Source organism: Rhinopithecus roxellana, chromosome 3 (assembly GCF_007565055.1).
Source record: "Rhinopithecus roxellana isolate Shanxi Qingling chromosome 3, ASM756505v1, whole genome shotgun sequence".
NCBI classification, from domain to species: Eukaryota; Metazoa; Chordata; class Mammalia; order Primates; family Cercopithecidae; genus Rhinopithecus; species Rhinopithecus roxellana.
The window spans coordinates 124,682,530-124,703,183 of NC_044551.1; the positions used below are offsets into that span (position 1 = coordinate 124,682,530).

Consider the following 20,654-nt stretch of genomic DNA (forward strand, 5'->3'; position numbering starts at 1 on the left):
GTGCTCAGTAATAACATCCATCCATCTGTTCCTCTTTATGTCTTTTAGGTCACAAAGTATTGCTGATATAGCTATAGAAGCTTCATTCACACCAGAAAAAATCACTTTGGTCAATAAGAATGCTCAGATAATTCTCAAACTCTGCTTCAGTGCAAAGTTCAGACCTACTAAGCAAAATAATCAAGTGGGTGCGTAGATCTGAAATAATCTGTATAGAAATTGATTGGCTTACAGAGTTTTAGTCCTGAATATAACATATTTGGTTTGTAGGCCAAGAGAAATAAAGGTCTTTAGTTACAGACACTTAAGTTTCCATACACTGGAGATGCCTGAGAATGGTTCATTAGTCATGGAAGGTTAGTTTAGATCTTCCTTCCACATCTCTGGAAGGTTCTGCTGCAAAAAGTTGTAATCTCTATGACATAACCAAGGGCCCTCCTGTTTCCATCTTTTGAGTTTCTCTTACCTCCACTTCTCTTACTTAAAACCTTAAAAACTTAAAACAGATTATGCTGAACTGTCACTCAGATGACTATATCATGTTGGTTATGTCATGATCTATATAGGACAGGTTCAGTAAAAGTATCAAGTATTTTTCCTGTTCTTGAGGAATTAATAAAAATGAAATAATGAAAGAGAACATGAAAAGCAATATATAACTTTTGCCCAGTGTTTTAAATGTTCTAAATAATACAGAGAAATGAATAAAAGTCAGAATTATGTCTCATCAGATGGGGAAGGGTGAGGAAATCATTGTGGGCAAGTGTCAGCAGGAATTGTTGTCTTTTCTCTTGGGCTGGCCAAGTTGTCTTTAAAGGCCTGGCAAAGGTTCTGCCTCCTCTTCGAAGCTTTTTCTAAGCACATTATCTCACCTTCATCTCTCCTGCCCCAGTTATCTCACCATGCTCAATACATAACTTGCAATTTAACACTTGGTTCAAAACTACCTTCTTTCATGAACCGCTGCTTCATGGGTCCCCATTCCCCTTCCGTCAGAATTTGGCTTTAAACTTCAGAACCTGTAGCTCCTATAGGAATTCAGTTAAGTGACAAATACATTAACTTAAAACTGAAAATACAGAAGCAGTTTATTTGCCATTATTCATACCAAGATACAAATAAGGTGAGAACACAAACAAAATTAGATTCAAATCTCAACGTGCTTTCCGTATTTTCCTACTTTTCATGTCCATTTGGAAGTTTTCCCTGTTGGTGTTCAAAGATTGACCTAATTTTGAGTGGCATATCTCACTTGACCTGCCTTGTAGCACATCTAACTGAGCACACATGATAGTTAAGTCAAACACCGTTGCTGTATAAACACTGTGGCTAGTCTGCCTAATAGATTAACTTGGGAAATATATTAGTTGGCAGAAACAGCGGGCTGGTCAGCTCTTCTGGCCCTGAAGCAAAGATGTGTCTCACGTTATCTTCCCTTTTTGACTATATTTCAACCCTTATAGCAATGCACACTCAAAAATTCTACTTTCAGAGAATTTCCTTTCCATCTACAGCCTGCCGAGGGTTTCTGGCCTTTCTTACTATTGGGCATCTTTCACTGTAAATCTTTTTTCCTGATGCCTTCAGGTCCACACAGACAAGCCAAGTGAAATGATTGTGAGCTCATTTGTCACTTCATTGCTTGGCAATAATAGTATGTAAGACATGAATCCCATCTTCACAACTGTGGAAAGTGAATTTATAAAGCATATGGTTTCTATCATTTATTGCATCAGGTGCACACTCCAGTTTAAGATTAATAACATAGCCTACAAAGCTATGTATCATTTTTACAAAGCTGCTTGAAAAAAGAAAAGGAAAAGCATTATAACGTGGACTAACTTTGTCCTAACTGCACTCACCTCCCTGCCATTGTTTTTCCTTTACATCATCTTCACAACTTATTTTTAGTTTATTTAATTCTTTAACATTTTATCTATCTTTGTTGGCATTGTTAAGTCACTAGAGCAAGAAAACTTGTACAACATATATGATAGATTTTTTTCAAGGTAACATGTAGAATTCATATTTTGGGAAGTCTATACAACCTTTAAAATATTGAAAATAATAAAGTAAGATAGAATAACCCCAAATAAGGCAGTAAGGCAGCTGATGCTGTGAATGGCACCAGATGTTCTCTCTCAGTTTTGGCCATACGGCCAGTGGACTTTAGTTGAAGGTAATAATTCTGATAGTTTAGACATTGGCTACTGACATCAGTTATTATCACATAATTTTTTTTCATGGGTTGGTATTAGGAAACAGAGGTTCAAAGAGGGTAAGTAAATTGCCCCAAGTCACAGAGCTCATAAACAGCAGAATTAGGATTCAAACCAAGTCTGCCTGATTGAGACTTTATTGCTGCAGTGTTGCATGTATTTCCCTATGTGAGCATCTAGAATAGGCCAGGCACTGTCCATGTTCCCTTAGAGTATCTCTGTTAATCTTCACAATAACAATTATTTCTTACAACTGGATAGAAGCAGAAAGACCATGAGTTCTTATTTCAAAAATACCCAACTTCTACTTCTGACTAGGTGCATGAACTTAGGTGAATTATTTTACATCACTTATTCTAGTTCTTTATTTGAAAAATAAGATAATAAAATTCACTTTCCAGATTCATTGTAAAACTTGTATGGCATATATGAGAATGTGTCCGATTGCTGGTGCTCAGCAACTGTTCCTTTCCATTCTGTGTCTCCGCGTTATGAGTAAGGAAGCCCGTGCTTGTGGGAGTGAGCAATTTGCCCAGGTTCATCACAGTAGGTTTCCTGGCGGCAAGTCTAGTTTTCTTTCCACTGCTCACAGCCACATTTCTCTGAATCACATTTCTTTGTATGCACAGTCACCTATGTCACATCAGAGCTAGAATGACAAATGGTATGTGGTGCTAGCTATGGTTCACAAGCCACCAATACGAAGAACTATTTCCATATTTTCTTGATGTAAGATACTTTGTCCAAGAAGACACAATAAAGCAGAGATGCTTTTTCCTATAAGTTGATTTGAAATAACATTTCTTTATGATTTTTTATCATAGCCATTGTATATAACATCACCCTTGATGCAGATGGATTTTCATCCAGAGTAACCTCCAGGGGGTTATTTAAAGAAAACAATGAAAGGTGCCTGCAGAAGAATATGGTAGTAAATCAAGCACAGAGTTGCCCTGAGCACATCATTTATATACAGGTGAGGCCTCAGGACCATCCCTTTTCATTTTATTTCTTCTTAAAGACAAATGAGTGGTAAAAGTCTAAAATGGAAGCTTATGAGTTAGAAAATGTTTGCCCTTCTAATGAATGCCTTTCTTATGTAATTCCATAAATAAGAAGCATATTTACTTTATGCTAATACTTGTGGTCACAATCTTATTATATAAGTCAGCAGCATCAGATTTCATTCGGAATTGCAATGGAAGGGCTAAAAATACAATTCTTAAAGAAATCATAGGTACAGTGTTTTCTTAAATGTTTAACAGAGAGAACTTTCCATTGGCAATAAATTTTATTTTGATAGTTTCCTATCAGAGAAAAATTTTATTTATTGTTCAGCTACTGAAAAATAAGTCCAATTGTGGTTTCTACTATTAGATTTCAGTTAACGTAGATGCAATATAGTAGATTATGAGATAACAATTATTTGTTCTAATTGTATGCTATAATTACTGTATTTAACATGGATTTTGAAAATTTTCCAAGTAAGAAAAATGCTTTTCAGGAGAAAACTTCCAACCAGAAATTTATTTTATAAATGATGTGAATATTTCCACCTTGGAAACCACATAATGGCATTTGAAAGGATAATTTACTCAGGAAACCACTTTTTTAAAAAGGATATTTAAGTACTTTCTTAGAATATGGTTCTCAGAATTTAAGGAGCAAAGGAACTGCCAGGGAAACTTTTGGGAAATGTATATTCTGGGTTCTTACCATCAGAAATCTAGGTTTGAAGGCCCAAGGAATATGCAGGTCTAAGGAGCACTGCAAATATTTCTTATGTAAATGGATGGTACAGAGAGATCTTACTTCAAGAAATGCTAAGTGTAAACACTAGAAAAACATAAAGTTGACGGTTAGATGAATTAAAATCAGTTGAGTTGTTTAGTTAATTTTTCAGTTTGAAGGTTTCTTGTTTGTGAAGAAACTTTGGACTTTTTTGTTGTTAAGGTGACAATTTTATAGATTCTTTAAAGGAAAAAATCTTTTTTCCCTTCTCTCCCATCCTGTGCTAAGTGGTAGATCAGATTATACTCGTAATCCCTAGTGAAGAAATGGAGACAGCCAAGCTGTTTTTCTTTAAAGTAAAAAAAAACAAAAAAAAAAAACAAAAAACAAAACAAAAAAAAAAAACCTCTTTCTCTATTTGATATCAATGCCAGTTAAAGTACATCCTACTTGCTAAGCCCATAGCCAGCCAAGGAAACATCTCCTCATAGTCCAGAGCTGTCATGGTAGACAGGCCCCCAGAAGGAGAAAGTCTTTCTGGGAGGACTTCTGGGAGGCCCCCAAGAGTTAAGAGTAAGTCCTGCCTGTGAATGGACTAAAGAATACCAAGATACCGCTTCTGAGGAAAAGGCAAATTCAAATGTTAGGGTTTCACTTGTATAGACATAGTGCTTTCTTGACAAGAACTGATGAGCTTCATTAACTAAGAATCCCTGCTTCAAATTCTTACTAGACCCAAGTCTCCTTTGGTTTCTTAGTAGAAGAGAGGCTAAAAGCAGTATTAGGTTGGAAGAAAAGAAGTGAGAGTCTTGATTATTCAAAACAAAGATATTCTACATAATTGAGAGCTGACCGTGCTCTTAATTGTAAACACATTTGTAATCGTTTTCTTGTTTTAATGCTGCTATGCCCTAATAAACTGACTCTGTCTCTCCCTGTATGTTTGTGTGTGTGTATGTTTAGGAGCCCTCTGATGTTGTCAACTCTTTGGATTTGCGTGTGGACATCAGTCTGGAAAACCCTGGCACTAGCCCTGCCCTTGAAGCCTATTCTGAGACTACCAAGGTCTTCAGTGTAAGTGCAACTTACACTTCCTGGATTTAGACTGGCAAGCAAAGTTTCACAGTCACTACAATAGTGTCTGAAGGATACTTAGGATGCAGCCTGTAAATTCTTAATTTTCTAAATGAAATACAATTATATTTGCATAAAGTTCACTAACACTTAAGTTCCATGACAGCAGGGATTTTTGGTTTTCTTGTTCACTGCTGTATTTCCAGTCCCTAGACCTGGGCCTGGCCCATTATATATGTTCAACACATATTTGTTGAAGAAATAAATAAAAATAAAGTAAATGCCTTGTGCTCACCACTCAAAAAATATTACCAATACATATGAAGCTCTGTGTATAGCTGTCCCCGCCATAGACACTTTCATCTAGCTCCCCCTGCACAAATGATTATCTTGAATTTTGTGTTTATTAATGCTTTTCCTTATTATTTTGTTAAACATTTATATATTCCTAGAACATTGTTTGGTTTTATACTTTATGTAAATAGAATAATACTGTATGTATTCTTCTATAATTTGCTTTTTCAACCCAAGAGCAAATGTATGGATCTTTTTTTCCTTTTTTGTAGATTCCTTTCCACAAAGACTGTGGTGAGGATGGACTTTGCATTGCTGATCTAGTTCTAGATGTCCAACAAATACCAGCTGCTCAGTAAGTTTTACTTTAAAGCTCATTGTAAAATGTAGAAATAAAAGACACACTAGATTACTTTATTCAAGTGAATGTTTATAGAGTTTTTCTACAAAAGAAACATTCATAACTAATAAAGACCTTTAAAAACTAAATTTCAATGTCTACCATACACATAAGAGTAAATTAATAAGAAATATAAAATTATCTGTATTTAAATGGTTCCATTCCCTCTAATATAATAGCAACAAAGAACAAAATCCAAATGCATTTACTTATTTGTTGTCAGTATCATTTTAATGCAAAGATAGTTTATTACAAAGCAATTTTCTCAGTATTCTAAGTAAGTCTAAAGAGTTTAGCTTTTTAATGAGTGAAATTTTAAAATACTGGCCTTTTTATTTAACAGTAATGGCTTCCTCCCTCCTTTTTGCTTTTAACAGAGAACAACCCTTTACTGTCAGCAACCAAAACAAAAGGTTAACATTTTCAGTAACACTGAAAAACAAAAGGGAAAGTGCATACAACACTGGAATTGTTGTTGATTTTTCAGAAAACTTGTTTTTTGCATCATTCTCCCTGCCGGTATGTGATTAGACCCTGCGCTTACTTCCACTATGCTTCCTACTTATCGATCACTGTCTTCTCTATGTCCTCTGAGTTGTTTAAAGAAGCACCTTAACCCTCAGCATGATCAGTCTGAACTTTGTGGCTTCCGACTAGTTAAACGCATGAGAACATAGTCTGGCTCTATATCTAGATTCTGCTTGACAACTCGGGTCAGTTTTTCCCTTATCCTGAGACTTGGCAGCAGTAGCCAGACACTCCCATAACTCTTCTTGAGCCATCAGTGTGATGAGGCTGCTGCATTCTGCACAGATGCGGTGCACTTGCTCTGAGATATTTGAGTCCCAAAGCTCAGCCTGAGCTTTGCAACTACGGTTGCTGCTGCTGCCAAGATGATGCACACCAGCAAAGCCAGCTAATCACATTGACTTGATCGTTATACCAGGAACACACTTGACCGTGAGTGCTCCCTGGTCCCTCCCCTACCACCAAGTGATGAAGAAAAAAGGGAGAGAAGGAAAAGCTGAGATTTTCCAAATGAACTACTTGATTAAAGGATTAAACAATGATTTCATTTAATTTAAAGTTAATGTGATCTTAATAGGCTTAGAGTTCTAAACCTAACCTGACCTTGCTGTTTAAACATCCTGTGCCAAGTGGCAACTATTTCTTTTAAAGGGGGGGAAAAAACCTGAAGAAAACTAAGAAAAAGAAAAAAAAAAAACCTTCAAATTATTTAAAATACAAACACCAATATATGATTTTATTTTCTTCTCTTGAAAATGCTTCAAATAAATTGAGAAAAACATATTCCTAAAGTCAGCATTTTAAAATACTGAATTAAAGCTATGTGTGCATCTGAAATCTAAAAACTATTTTACTATTTTTTTCTGGGGAAAAAAAATACAGTATTTAATCTTTTCTTTGGTTTGTTGGATGTCCTAGGTATCTTTAGGGCTAGCAGTAAAAATAGTATATTAGCCACCTGGGCAGTATAAAATTTCAAGTCTTGAGGGATAATAAATTATTTCAGTATGAGCCAACCTTACTGCTAAAATGTCACTATACCTCTTTCACCAGGTGTGTGCATACACAGCCAAATGTTATATGCCAGTTGATCATTGTTGTTTCCTTGGTCTTGTTCAGGTTGATGGGACAGAAGTAACATGCCAGGTGGCTGCATCTCAGAAGTCTGTTGCCTGTGATGTAGGCTACCCTGCTTTAAAGAGAGAACAACAGGTACAACTTGCATTTCATCCTCCAGTCCATACAAGCCCTCCTCAGCACATATGCTGATTTACCAACATAACATCCTGCTATCATCATTTGATAGGCATCACAAAATAACTGGCTACATACTTAGGGGAAGTTTTCAATATCTGAATGTTTTCTTTAAATTATTAATAAAAATGGGATTTTCTCCACGCAATTCATTCCAAAAGGTACACACAATATGGAAGGTTCCTTTTGTGTAAATATGTCGCGCAACATTGGTCAAAGCACTATACACAGAGTCACGGAGATCATTTATTAACCCCTGTTAACAAGTTTCACATCAGCTCATAGCTTCTAAATTCAGACAGGTATATGCACCTGGATAACTTACATGTGTCACTTGGAAGTCAAGCTTCTCTAATTCTAATGTGAAGCATAGTAAAACAAGGTGGACAAATAAAGATATTCTACAAATTGGAAAACTTAAGGTATATAAAATTCAGAATCAAATTTGAGTGAGTTTACTTTTATGGGAAGCATTTCTTTTTTTTTAACATTGACCCCTGAGTATGAAGCATCATAGACTGAGAAATTTTAATTTTGTCTTTAGGTGACCTTTACTATTAACTTCGACTTCAATCTTCAAAACCTTCAGAATCAGGCATCTCTCAGTTTCCAAGCCTTAAGGTAAAACATAATGAAGTCATCAATGGAATGATGGATAGCTTTATATTTCTCTTTAAGTAATTTCCTAATGTTTCTTTCTATAGTGAAAGCCAAGAAGAAAACAAGGCTGATAATTTGGTCAACCTCAAAATACCTCTCCTGTACGATGCTGAAATTCACTTAACAAGGTAGGTGAAGCAGTGGGTAACCTGTTATCACTAACACCAACTCTAGATCAGAAGATTTTTGGCTCATGGCTAAAAAAGTCCTCTGTATGCTCATTCTTAACTGAAGAATTTGAATTAAAATTCTTGTCAACTAAAATAGAAGTCCACAGACATATCAGTCCCTAGGAAAACCTTGAGTGACCCATTAGGTTTATTAAACTAATGAGAACAGCCCAGAAAGGCAGAGAAAGATCCCTGTAGCCACACATCACAGGCACACTTCACATTGTAGGCCCTCTGAGTAGCTGCAAACATTCTCAAAATGTTGAAACAGAACTCTCAAAGGTCCTGAGAGTTGTCTGCACTTTCTTCTCACTGCCTGCTTCCCATTGTATATGAGATCTCAAGCGGTATCCCCATTCCTGGACATTGAGGCCCCAAGCACAATGTTTTACACACAGTAGTTCCACAATAAATATTGAATCTAGTCACGGTTTAAATATTCAAATATTGAAACTAGATCAAGTCTAGTTTCTGAGTGAAAAATTCCTAACATATCAGATTAGGGTTTTCTTCCAGCCAGGAGGAGATGAGGTTTTTACCAAAGGAGGTCATCCATAAAGAAATGCTTTGTTCCCTGTTTTTACCTGCCCAAAGCAAGCAAACCTGAGAGCAGTGGTGTAAATGTTACTGGTTGATACCAGCTGTCTTTAATTGTTCAGGGGGACGGGTGTCTTGGGAAGTGGGTAACATCCACATTTCACAGGTTCTAATAGATTGATATCACTTTAACTCAGAAATAAAGTGAGTTCATGGCAGACAAACTGGGGCACAGTTGTGCAGGTACACTGGGCCCAGATGATGCCCTCCTACAGGCCTGGGAGCCAGAGTTCTCTAGCTGGTGAAGCACTAGGACAGCTTCCCAGCACAGATCAATGACCCCTGAATAGCACACTGCAGCACTTTCCCAAGAAATCCAGTGACAGCAGGTTTGCCTAATTTCTACCACAATCACCCCAGCCCCTAAGAGCATGGAATCTGTAGATCATTCAATAGTTCTCTGAGCAAAAACAAAAAGGAAAATATGTCATCATGTCTAGAGCTTGAGCCAAAGAGCAAAGATGAAAAGAATGCTTCTGTATCAAGTGAGTTGCAAACAGCACAAGCAGAAGCAAAATACAGTCCAAATAATACATCTCTGAAAAAGTCATCAGTAACTGCAGACTTCAAAGGATCCCCACTTGCTAAAATAAGACATTGAAAACAAATGCAACCAACCCAAATTGATGTTACCACATTACTTGAATTTTTTCCTTCTTATATTGATCCTTTCTTCTAAATATTTTTTGTCAATACAGTCTTTTTATTATTCTACTGTCCTACAATGGCCAATATTTTCCCAGATTTTAAGAATGAAATAAATATAAGATTGAAATGATACTTTACTTTTACTAATTATCATATTAGGCATGTATTTTTGTAATGGCAACTTGAATTCAAATATATTCTAATGTTCTTTAAAATATATCCTCAAAAACATTAACGTAGAGAATTATAAAGGACAAAAGCTAAAATGGCTTCTAATCCTACTACCTAGAAAACCCAAACATTAGAGAAAGATACACAGTGAGAGGTCATCCCTCCCCACCTTCCCTAGTGCCACTCCCCATAGGGGACGAACAAGACTTTTCAGAATATCTTCCAGATACAGGGTTGCTTATCTACCAGGATATTCATATAACACACACACACACACACACACGCACATATACACACACACATGCACATTGTATTACCCAAAAGGAATGCTAAAACACTCTTCTATACCTTGCATTTTACATAATCTTAGAAAAGTTTTCATATGAGGACATACGGACCCAACTTATTCCAGTTCTGACTGGATCATAATTTATATAACCAATTCAATATTAACAAGATATTTGGTTGCTTTGCATTTTTATTTTGTTTGGTTTAACCATCACAATCAATGCTGCAAAAAAATTTAACAAACATCTTTACAAACTTTTGAAAAAAAAATCCTACCCAGTAACGTAGTGTATTTCTTAGCAACAACTTTGATACTGTATAACTGTACAGTTATACTGTAAAAAAAAGATGGGTAGAAATAGCGATAATAGTATTATTTCTGAAGCAGGATCCCCCTGAGTATAGGTAACTACTATTATAAATATATTGATCAACACTTAAGTAGCCTAAGGAACACTTAAGTAACAAATGGAAAAGTGTCAGATCTCTTTAAAATGCAAAGAGAGACCATATTAATTTAGAAATTGGCCCCATTTAGGATCTCACACAAAGATCTTCTGGAAGGCATAGGAAATAATTCATGCACACACATCCAAGCTTTCTGTTTCAAATCCTAGTCAGTTTTCCCATTTTCCATGTCAGGCTGACAAATCATTGTTTCCTCTCATATATAACCTTGACAAATACATCCACTCAAGTCTCCCTATGACATATTTTACTTTTATGGATTTGGAAAAAATTCGTTAAGGCATAAAAGAGGGAAAGACAAGGTTTTAGTAGAGAAACCCAAAAAAATTCTACTTCAGAAAATGCCCACCCCAAGTTTTTAAGAAATAGAATTAACATTCTATAATTAACATAAATTGTCCAGTGGGAATAAATGGAAAGGATATGCACAGTGTTCTCAGACCCCTACCCTCACCACTCATACCTTAATCCCCAACCCAAAGAAGCTACCCTAGTTGGAATCCCACCTCAGAGCCCCAGAAATGAGTGAGGAGAGGGGAGGTCCCCAGTTTCATTCTAGTCTGAGTGGTCCTATGAGGGTTTCTCTGATCTCATCATCACTTTGCTTGCAGAACTTTGTTGACAATCTTAAGCAAAGAAGTTAAGATCAATCCAGTGTCTTTAGGTCCAGAATACTAAAACCTCTGGGTCAGCCATCTTAAAGGTGGTCTCTACACTAATGGTAGAAACAGATTTGACCAACCCCATTCAGACTAAACCATTTGAATTGGTTTGCAACTAAAGAAGGATAGGAAGAATGAATAATACAGGCATCCAGTAATGAACACTGAAGGTGCTCAATACCCTGTTATGACATTTTAGCCACAGCAAGGTGAAAACCCCTGGCTTATAAATCCATTTATTCAACCAACAAGTACTGACTGTCTACTATGTTAACATGCTAGTCAATGTAACAGTAATCTTGGAAAGACTTCTACTGTCAATTCTAAAGTAATACTTTTGTACTTATTTAGAAACTTGACAATTGGTAGACATATAATGCACAAACTCTTAGCAGAAAGTCCACAAAGAAATATGTTTTGAAAGGAACTTATGTTAGTCTTAGAAACATACATTGGACCATAAGCCCATAACAAGCATTTCTTTTGATTTGGTGCCTTTGTAACTAAAGTAAAATTTATTTTAACCTAAGCTATAAGATACTTAAATAAAAGAAATATTAACCTTCAAGAACAAAAGCAAACTAAAATATTTGGCTTTACAAACATCATCCAACAGATCTACCAACATAAATTTTTATGAAATCTCTTCGGATGGGAATGTTCCTTCAATCGTGCACAGTTTTGAAGATATTGGTCCAAAATTCATCTTCTCCCTGAAGGTTGGTAAGCCTGTCATAAGGATGGCAAATCCAGGAGAAAGTGAGAAGAAAAAAAAAAATTAGTCTGGAAATAAAAGGAAAAAGTAAAAAGAAATTGAAATACATCTGTGGTTCTCAAACTTGGGTGTGCATTAAAATCACCTGGAGGAATTGTGAAAACACAGATGCTGGGCTTTATCTCCAGGGTTTCAGATTCAGTAGGTCTGGGGTGGGCCTATACATTTGCGTATCTAACAAGCTCCCAGGTGATGCTTATGCTGCTGGTCCAGGTGCCATACTTTGATAACCAATAGGCTAGATCATAGATAAGTAAACAACTGGACTTTGTGCATAGTTATGTGTCTTGGGTAAGAGAAAATTGATGTATTTTGAAGGCAAATGTTCAACATTAACCAACAGAGTATTACTATAAAGGTATTGCTGTGGGTAAAAGTATTTGGAATATAATTATTATGTCAATTTATCCTTAGAGACCACTTCTGTTTGAGTTTTCCTTTTGTATACAAATCTGTACAGTAATACTAGGTAGTATCTAAAAATATTTTTGAACCAAATTCTATTTACTATTAGTAAGCAATCATTAATCTAAAGATTACTACCAGATATATGAAGATAAATTAATTTGTGAAAGAATAACTATTTTATAATGTAATAAAATTAAATAACTTTGGAAAGTAAAAAGAATTTATCCACTATCCTAAGTCAATACCATTTTTTTGTTTTGTTCATTTCTTACTAGTTTGTTACATGGTTGCAACCCTGCAATTTTGTGATAAAAAAATCTTTAGAAGAATCTTTATGATCTAGATACTATAATAGAATTTATAAAATGTGGATGGTATTTGGCAACTACATTCTTTAATGGGGCATCTATTGGAGTACTAGTAATAACATTCATAGAGTGTGTAATAAGTACCAGCCGTTGTATCAAGTGCTTTACATATGTTATCCCATTTAGTTCCCAGATCAGTTTTGAGCTTGGTATTATTTCCAGGGATGTTATTTAAAATATTTAAATAACCAGTTGGGTATGAGCCCTGGCCAATTAGAACAGAAACCCCCACCAGTGAGAACAGATACTGTACAAGTGCCCTGTGCCAGCACATTCCTACTGAATTTCTGATCATCTTTATTTTACAAATAAGAAAAGCACAGAGAGGTCAAGTTCCTTGCCCAAGCCACACTGCTAATCAGCAGCAGACTGGGACAGCACACCCTGGCAGCCCAACTCCACAGAAGCCATTTTTAACCATTTATACCACATGTCTTGTAAGTCACAAATTACTTACCCATTAACATTGTAGATGTTGAGTTTTTTTCCGTTGAGCCATTTATGCCTACTGTTCCATTATTGGAACACGAAGCATGTGGGAGTTACTTATATCCTACTGCTCAAGGTCATCGCCAAGGTATGATTGAAATTTCAAAAAAAAATGCAACCTCTGGCATAAATGTGTTTTAAGAGGTGAGACACAGAGCCTTGAAGTGTGACTATAAAGTGATGGCTCACTTTCATTTGGACTCAATCTTACCACCTCGTAGTTGCCCTTCATCAACACAGGGGTTACTGGTGAATTTCCTTGCATCACGTACATCCTTTTGCAGTACTGGCACGTTTTATTCTCTACGTAGGTAACAACAGGAAGTGTTCCAGTAAGCATGGCAACTGTAATCATCCACATCCCTCAATATACCAAAGAAAAGAACCCACTGATGTACCTAACTGGGGTGCAAACAGACAAGGTAAAGATTACAAAAGAGTTTTTAGGCCTAAGAGTTTTTAGGCCATTGCCTAAAAAATATGCACTTTCAAGATGGAAATAACCCATGAGATTAGGGTGATCATGTCTGACACTTTATGGATGAGAAACAGATGGTAACTCTTATGCAGCCCAGGTGCCAACTGACTAGCAGTTAATTTCATATCAGAAGAAGAATATTGTTACAAGAAAACAAATGTTTGAGTCTAGGGAATTGCAGGTGGCAGAAATTATTCCAAAAACCCCATTTTGGCCAGGTGAAGATCTGACTTTGACAGGCCCTGTGCAGGCTGGGAAGTGAGAGGCTGAACCTGTATGGGAAGCATAGCAGGTCTTCACAGCTGCAGTGAGGAGCTGGTCTTCAAGCAGCCAGCTTGGACTTTCTCCTGGTAATACTCAACCCTGGCTGTTCATTTTAATCCCTCTGTTTGCTCTTTTAAATAAGAGTGCCCAGACCTAACCCAGGTAATTAAATCAGAATCTCTAGGGATAAGATTCTTACACTAGGGTTTTTCTTTAACCACCCCCACTCCATCCACCCCGTGGTTCTAGCACGCATCCTGGGCTGACAAGCACAGCTCTAGCCAAACCCCTTGACATTGGCTCATCTTCAGTCCAACAGTTGTATTATTCAATAGTTGCTTTATTCCTGTAGTGTGCATAGGGGGCTACAGGAAAATCAAAATCCTAAAATGTTCCAGAGAAAATTACCCTGAATTATTCACAGTGTTTAGCTATTACAGACTTTGCCTCATCATATGTGGGCTATAAGAACCTAGCCCACCTCATCAGTTCACATCAGGAGCATTTAAATACTTCATGTTCACCTGGCAATTATATGAAGTGTGGCCAGGTCAGCGTCATTGAAAGAATCCTAACAGCCCTTCCCAGGCCCCTACAAGTGACAGGAGGATTTCCTAACATGTTGAAAGGAACATTATAAACTGTTTTGTTTCTGAAGTCTGATCAGGTGTTCTTCTTTTATAGGCTGGTGACATCAGTTGTAATGCAGATATCAATCCACTGAAAATAGGACAAACATCTTCTGTATCTTTCAAAAGTGAAAATTTCAGGCACACCAAAGAATTGGTGAGGACAAGTTAACGTGTGAAAGCTCCCCTCACTCATTTATTTCACCTGTGATCAGGACGCTGCTTTTCTCCTACCAACTGATATCATAGAGCTTACTTATTTTGACTGTGATGCTTATATGAGTCAAGACTTAGAAAACATTAGGTTGTGCAAAAGTAAATACGGTTTTGAAACCCACAATTACCTCTGCACCAACCTAATACGTGTTCAAATCTAGGTTACTGGAATTATCTTATGCCACTTCTTATAAAATACAAGTTCCAGATTTCATGACATCAGAAAAACTCATGTGAAGCTATTGTGTTTATGCATTGTGCACTTTGGAAATAAGGCAAAGAGCTGTGAAGGAACTGAGTGTGTGCTACAGAGAAGCCCTTTAAATCCCCCTTCCACATAATACTGATGTTTTTTATTTAGCTGTGAAATATGCTGCTGCACTTCTTTGTTTTCCAATATTTTGTTATTTCCTGCTGTCAAGCTATGCCTGCTTCTTTGGGAAAGAGACGAGTCTAGCATCTGGCATGGTGCTTGGCACATATTAAATATTGAAATAAGTAAACCTTTGGTAAGCAATAACTCCTAAACAAACCACAGCTCTCCCCTATGAACAGTATTGGAATTCTGGTTTTCTCTGATTGCGATTGTTTTATTTTGTGAAGGATGGGGAAAACAGGAAACCAGAAGAATAAAATTATGTTTCTTTTAATGTGTATTAATCTACAAATAGGTAAATGCATGCTGTAACGGAAGTGGGCCATGCTACATTTTGGCCTGGAACATAGTCAATATGTCATAGATTTTCAATTAATCACTTCATTTTTTAATGCAGTTTTAAGTTCATGGAAGAATTGAGTGGAAAGTCCAGAAGTTTCCCATATACCCCCTGTCCCACACAGCCTCCCCCACTATCAAAATCCTGCACCAGAGTGGTATACTTGTTACAATTGATGAAACTACATTAATGTATCATTATCAACCAAAATCCATAGTTTACATTAGGGTTCACTCTTGTTGTTAAAATCCATGCTGTGGAATTTGACAAATGTAAAATGACATGTATCCACCACTATAGTATCATACAGTGTATATTCACTGCCCTCCACATAATCGGTGCTCTGCTTATTCATTCCACCCGCCCCACTAGCCCTTGGAACCACTGATCCTCTTTCTGTCAACTTTTCTTAAAATCTAGGGAGTCTGTCATTAGGTTTAATGACAAAATTGTAGTACATTTTGTGTATGTTTAATAATTTATTTAACTAGTATATTGTTGATAAACAAGTTACAGTTTGGGGGGGTTGGGTTTTTAGGTCTTTTTACTCTTAGAAATAGTAGTGCAATAAACAGGCTTGGGGTACTTTGTTCCACACATTGCTGATTATCCCCTGAGGCTGTCTATACAGACAGGAAATGGATGGGGCAAAGGGTGTGCGCTTTGTACATTTTGAGATATAGTCCCAAAATCCCTTGAAGGAGGGCAGGAGGGTTAGAACTACTAATAGCTCATGAGATTGTCTGTTTCCCTAGATGCATCCCAGCACTGGGTTTTATCTATCTTTAAAATTTTAGCATTTATTTTTAACTCCTACTAACTTTCTCTCTCTTTTACCTTTGACTCCATACTATAAGAACTGCAGAACTGCTTCCTGTAGTAATGTTACCTGCTGGTTGAAAGACCTTCACATGAAAGGAGAATACTTTGTTAATGTGACTACAAGAATTTGGAACGGGACTTTTGCATCAGTAAGTATCAGTTTTATTTGTTAGATTTATCAACAGCAAGGAAATGTAAGGCTGCACTGACAAGTTCTTCCCTTTGACAAAACAAGTATTCTAGCTAATGTCTGCAGTGGCCAAATCACCCAGAGCATTTCACCCTGGAAGGCAGCACACTTCCATCCCTTTCCAATGCTCATCCAATTTGTCATAGTGCCTCAGAGTCACCTGGGGTACTTGTGAAAGGGTCTGTTTCTCAGACTCCATGCGACCTACCACATCGATGGGAATGGTGTCAAGGTCATCTCTGAGGCCCTGGGCTACAACAGGCAGCCTGCTTTGTCCCGCTCTAGGACTTACCCACTCTCCATCTTCCCAGTCTCCTCTGCCACACCCAAATCAAAGTGCCTGTGCTCTGCCTCACTCCTTGAGCTCTCAGTTAATTGTATGATTGATCTCAAACCACCCAGTAGATGAATCTAGCATAAGGATATGTCTTCCTATATTACAGCCAGGTCATCACCCTGCTCTCCTGTTTTACCTCCCCTGATGGAAGAGCCCAGTGGGCACATGACTTTCTAAGTCATCTCAATCCCCATGAAAAGTTTGAAGAAAAAGCCAAAACAATGTCATTGTTGTTGTTGTTGTTGTTTTTCCATATGGCAACTGTGAATCTGCTCTAGTGATATTTGCTTTCAGCAGGGATTTTGGTAGCCAGAATTGCAATCTGGCATGAAAAAATATAAGGATAGACAGGCCTCCTTAAATTGGACTGCTTGTGTGGCTAGCATTCCTTTTACTCACATGAGCTCCAACTGAGGAAGAAAAACAGAAATTAGTCTGAAACCTCCTGGGGACCTTTGTAGCTCTTACTAATTTTTTTTTTTTTTTTCTTTTTAACAAATAAATCTGTTCCCAAGGTGCTTACAGCCAAACGCTACTCATTTTTTTTTTTTTTTTTTTTGCTTTTTACCATTTCATGATCTCTTCAATAAACCCACTTCCTGCTATAGAGTTTTATAAAACTGGAGAACTCAGCACCCTCCAAACTCATCCCTGGAGTCAAATATAAGTAATATTCTTGGATAAAGACATGGAATAAAAATGAATAGTAAAAGTTAGAAAAAATGCAGAACTGGGGAATGGGAAAGTGAGGAGTTGAATATTTCTTCTGGCTTGCTTGCTTTTACTTTGTTTTCTTGTTAGTTACAGTTGTTTCAAGCCTTCAGGACAATTCTAGGTCCCTTAAGATGTAAAGAGTGCTGTTAGTTCTACCACCTTCCCAGCTGCTGCCGTGTGGTGCTTAGTTTTGCTCCATTGGTTCTTGGCTCCTTGGATTTGAGGAACAAATGTTTTCAGAGCAAATTTTGCCAACTGGAAGGAACACTGACTGTTGCACATCAAAATGCATGCATGCCAGCTCTGTAAAACACATTTGGATTTTCTCGAGTTTAACACTACATCATTTTAACTGTGAGACTTTTTAAAGTACCTTCCCAACGATCTTCAGAAGCAGTAGTTTATTTCTGGGAGCAAACTTCCTAGAAAGTGTAGTATTTATGCCGCTTTAATGTGGCTATGGTGATTAAACTAAGGAAACACCCTTGAGATGTCAAGGTATGTCAAGTGACATACAAGGATTGGTGTCAAGTCCTACATATCTTCCTCCTTCATGAAAAGTCAAATGTTTATCCTCACCTTGCTTCCAGCAATTTAAAGCAGCAAAGTGCATGTTTCTCAGACCACTTAGGAGGTCCAGTCTGAAGTATGGATTTCATTTCCTGTATTTGAACCCATTGATGCACTGCCTTTCTCTGATGCTACCCTTTCTCTGATGTAGTGCAAGGCAACTTAACATTTCAAGTAATTTCATTACAAAGTGATTGATCAGGCCTCCAAATTGATAGAGTTGCTGCCATTTGTAAGGAGAAGTCTTGTTGAATGCTAGCAGGTGCGTTCCTTCACTCTCCAGATGTGTGTGGCATGCCTACCTCTACTTACTAACCTTGTGTTAATAAGTAGGATATTGTGTGCCTGTGAGAAGGGCCTATTTTGAGAATGCTATAAGAAAAATTCTTTCATCTTTAGTCTTTGGGGATTATGAAACCAGTATTTACTTAACTGCCAGTTTTTTTCTTAAACTTAAACCATTATCAATACTCTTAATGTTTCCCCCAATAATATGTTTAAGAGACTGGTGAGCATGGTTAATTTCTGATCTAGTCATCTATCTTGAGAAAATTAACAGTAACCAGAGACTGAGCCAGTGGAAAGGAAATAAAATGCTCAATTTTTGGAAATACAGTCTTTCTGGCTCCCAGATATTGTTTAGTAAATTACCTCATAGAGTATGTCCAATAATGTGCCCTAGTAACCAGAAAAACTGAGTCCTAGTAGCCACATCATGTGAAAGCAGCTCTAACATCTGAGCACTGCATTCTACTTTACAGTAGCATCAGACCTAATATAGAGAAAATAGTGAAATAGACACATCAATAATGTTTCTATTGAAAAATAGACCTTGTTTTTTTTAGACGAGCCTTGCTCTGTTGCCCAGGCTGGAGTGCAGTGGCTTGATCTCAGCTCACTGCAACCTCCACCTCCCGGGTTCAAGTGATTCTCCTGCCTCAGCCTCCCAAGTCGCTGGGATTACAGGTGCCCACCATCACACCCAGCTAATTTTTTATATTCTTTAGTAGAGAAGGGGTTTCGCCATATTGACCAGACTGGTCTTGAACTCCTGACCTCAGGTAATCTACCCCCCTCAGCCTCCCAAAGTGCTGGGATTATGCATATAAGCCATTGTGCCTGGCTGAAAACTAGGCTCTTTTTCTGTAACTAGATGGAGGAATGAATGTAAAGTTATTTTGAATTAGGAAGTTACCAGTAACAGCAGCATAAAATATCCTTCCTACATACCTGCCCCAAATTAAGTGTTATTTGATAGAAACACTTAGATAGGAAATCTGAAGTTATACTGATGTGATATAACAAGCCGAAAGGTTCAGGGCCATGGGTGGTCAAATTCAAGTTTACTTTCAAACAGTATTACTTTATACACATGTACCCAGAAGGAAAATTCTCTTCCCTTTTAAATGTCGGTTTTCCATTCCATTGTGTGACTTGTTCAGGTAAGTATACAAAGATGCCAAGTTTACAATTTTCTCTCATGTTATAAACTTTATTTTTAAAAAAATCTAAACTATGATCTTCCAAGTTAAAAAAGTTCATTTTTAAATCCTCGTTTTTCAACCCAGTTCTCAAGTTCAGATCTCCTCAGGGAGATATTTTAACCCACTCATGTCTTGGTTCCACCCCAAAGAGTAGATTTGTGGTGGCAAGGTGCAGGCATCTACATGTCTTAAAATTACCCTAGGTATTTCTGATGGGCAGTCCTGTTACACAGCACTGGTTTAAACACACACAGATTCTGGACAGGTCTTCAGAACTGTTTGCTCTTGTCACATTCCACCAGGAAATAAATACGTAAATCATAAGCATGCCAGCTTTTCTGCATTTTCTGCTGCTAGCATAAAACATATTCCTTTATGTTCCAGTCAACGTTCCAGACAGTACAGCTAACGGCAGCTGCAGAAATCAACACCTATAACCCTGAGATATACGTGATCGAAGATAACACTGTTACGGTGAGCATATCACACCTTCCCTGTGAGCCTCAGGGTCTGTGATAGGCATTCTATTTCTAAAAGCCCGGAATAGTCACTCTTCTCACCTACATGTATGTAGAAACATCTTACTAAAACTTTAAAGATCTGATGTTTATTATGTTGAGATTTCAGCGAGGGTGTGTGCTACTTAAAAAGCTCAGTGCTATACTTGCCCTCCTCCATGCCCCCGACCCATGTCAGCAAAGCTGGCTTTCCTAGAAGTGGTGATCCAGTGAGAAGCACAACAAAAGGGGCTCTATGTTGTTTGGGACTCCAGAGTGTCTCTTCTCATGACTAAGCCAGCAGCACCAGTTCTTCCTTTCTCCTCCTGCTTACACAAAATGGTCTGGAGCTTAGGCCACAAAACCTAATTATGCTTATTTAAATCATAAATTGTATTTTGAATAATTTTTAAAGAAAGGTACTGAAGCATGCTTAATAAATAATGCATTTATTAGAGGGTTTTTAAAAATAGTTCTCCTTACAACTAGACACTGATACTGTGTGGCATGTCCGTTCATTAGATCTTACGTTC

The 20,654-nt window shown here is 37.3% G+C and overlaps 1 protein-coding gene across 1 annotated transcript in view; it reads left to right on the top strand.

Annotated features, from left to right (window-relative positions):
- The window catches only part of ITGA2 (integrin subunit alpha 2), a 115,496-nt gene that overhangs the window by 87,645 nt on the left and 7,197 nt on the right, over positions 1-20,654 (top strand). Inside the window, exons 16-28 of the mRNA XM_030927582.1 lie at positions 49-188; positions 3,044-3,195; positions 4,914-5,024; positions 5,591-5,673; positions 6,096-6,237; positions 7,366-7,458; positions 8,045-8,121; positions 8,205-8,288; positions 11,781-11,883; positions 13,516-13,626; positions 14,631-14,732; positions 16,365-16,478; positions 20,009-20,098. Of these exons, the coding sequence (XP_030783442.1) occupies positions 49-188; positions 3,044-3,195; positions 4,914-5,024; positions 5,591-5,673; positions 6,096-6,237; positions 7,366-7,458; positions 8,045-8,121; positions 8,205-8,288; positions 11,781-11,883; positions 13,516-13,626; positions 14,631-14,732; positions 16,365-16,478; positions 20,009-20,098 (1,402 nt within the window). The remainder of the gene's footprint in view (positions 1-48; positions 189-3,043; positions 3,196-4,913; positions 5,025-5,590; positions 5,674-6,095; positions 6,238-7,365; positions 7,459-8,044; positions 8,122-8,204; positions 8,289-11,780; positions 11,884-13,515; positions 13,627-14,630; positions 14,733-16,364; positions 16,479-20,008; positions 20,099-20,654) is intronic.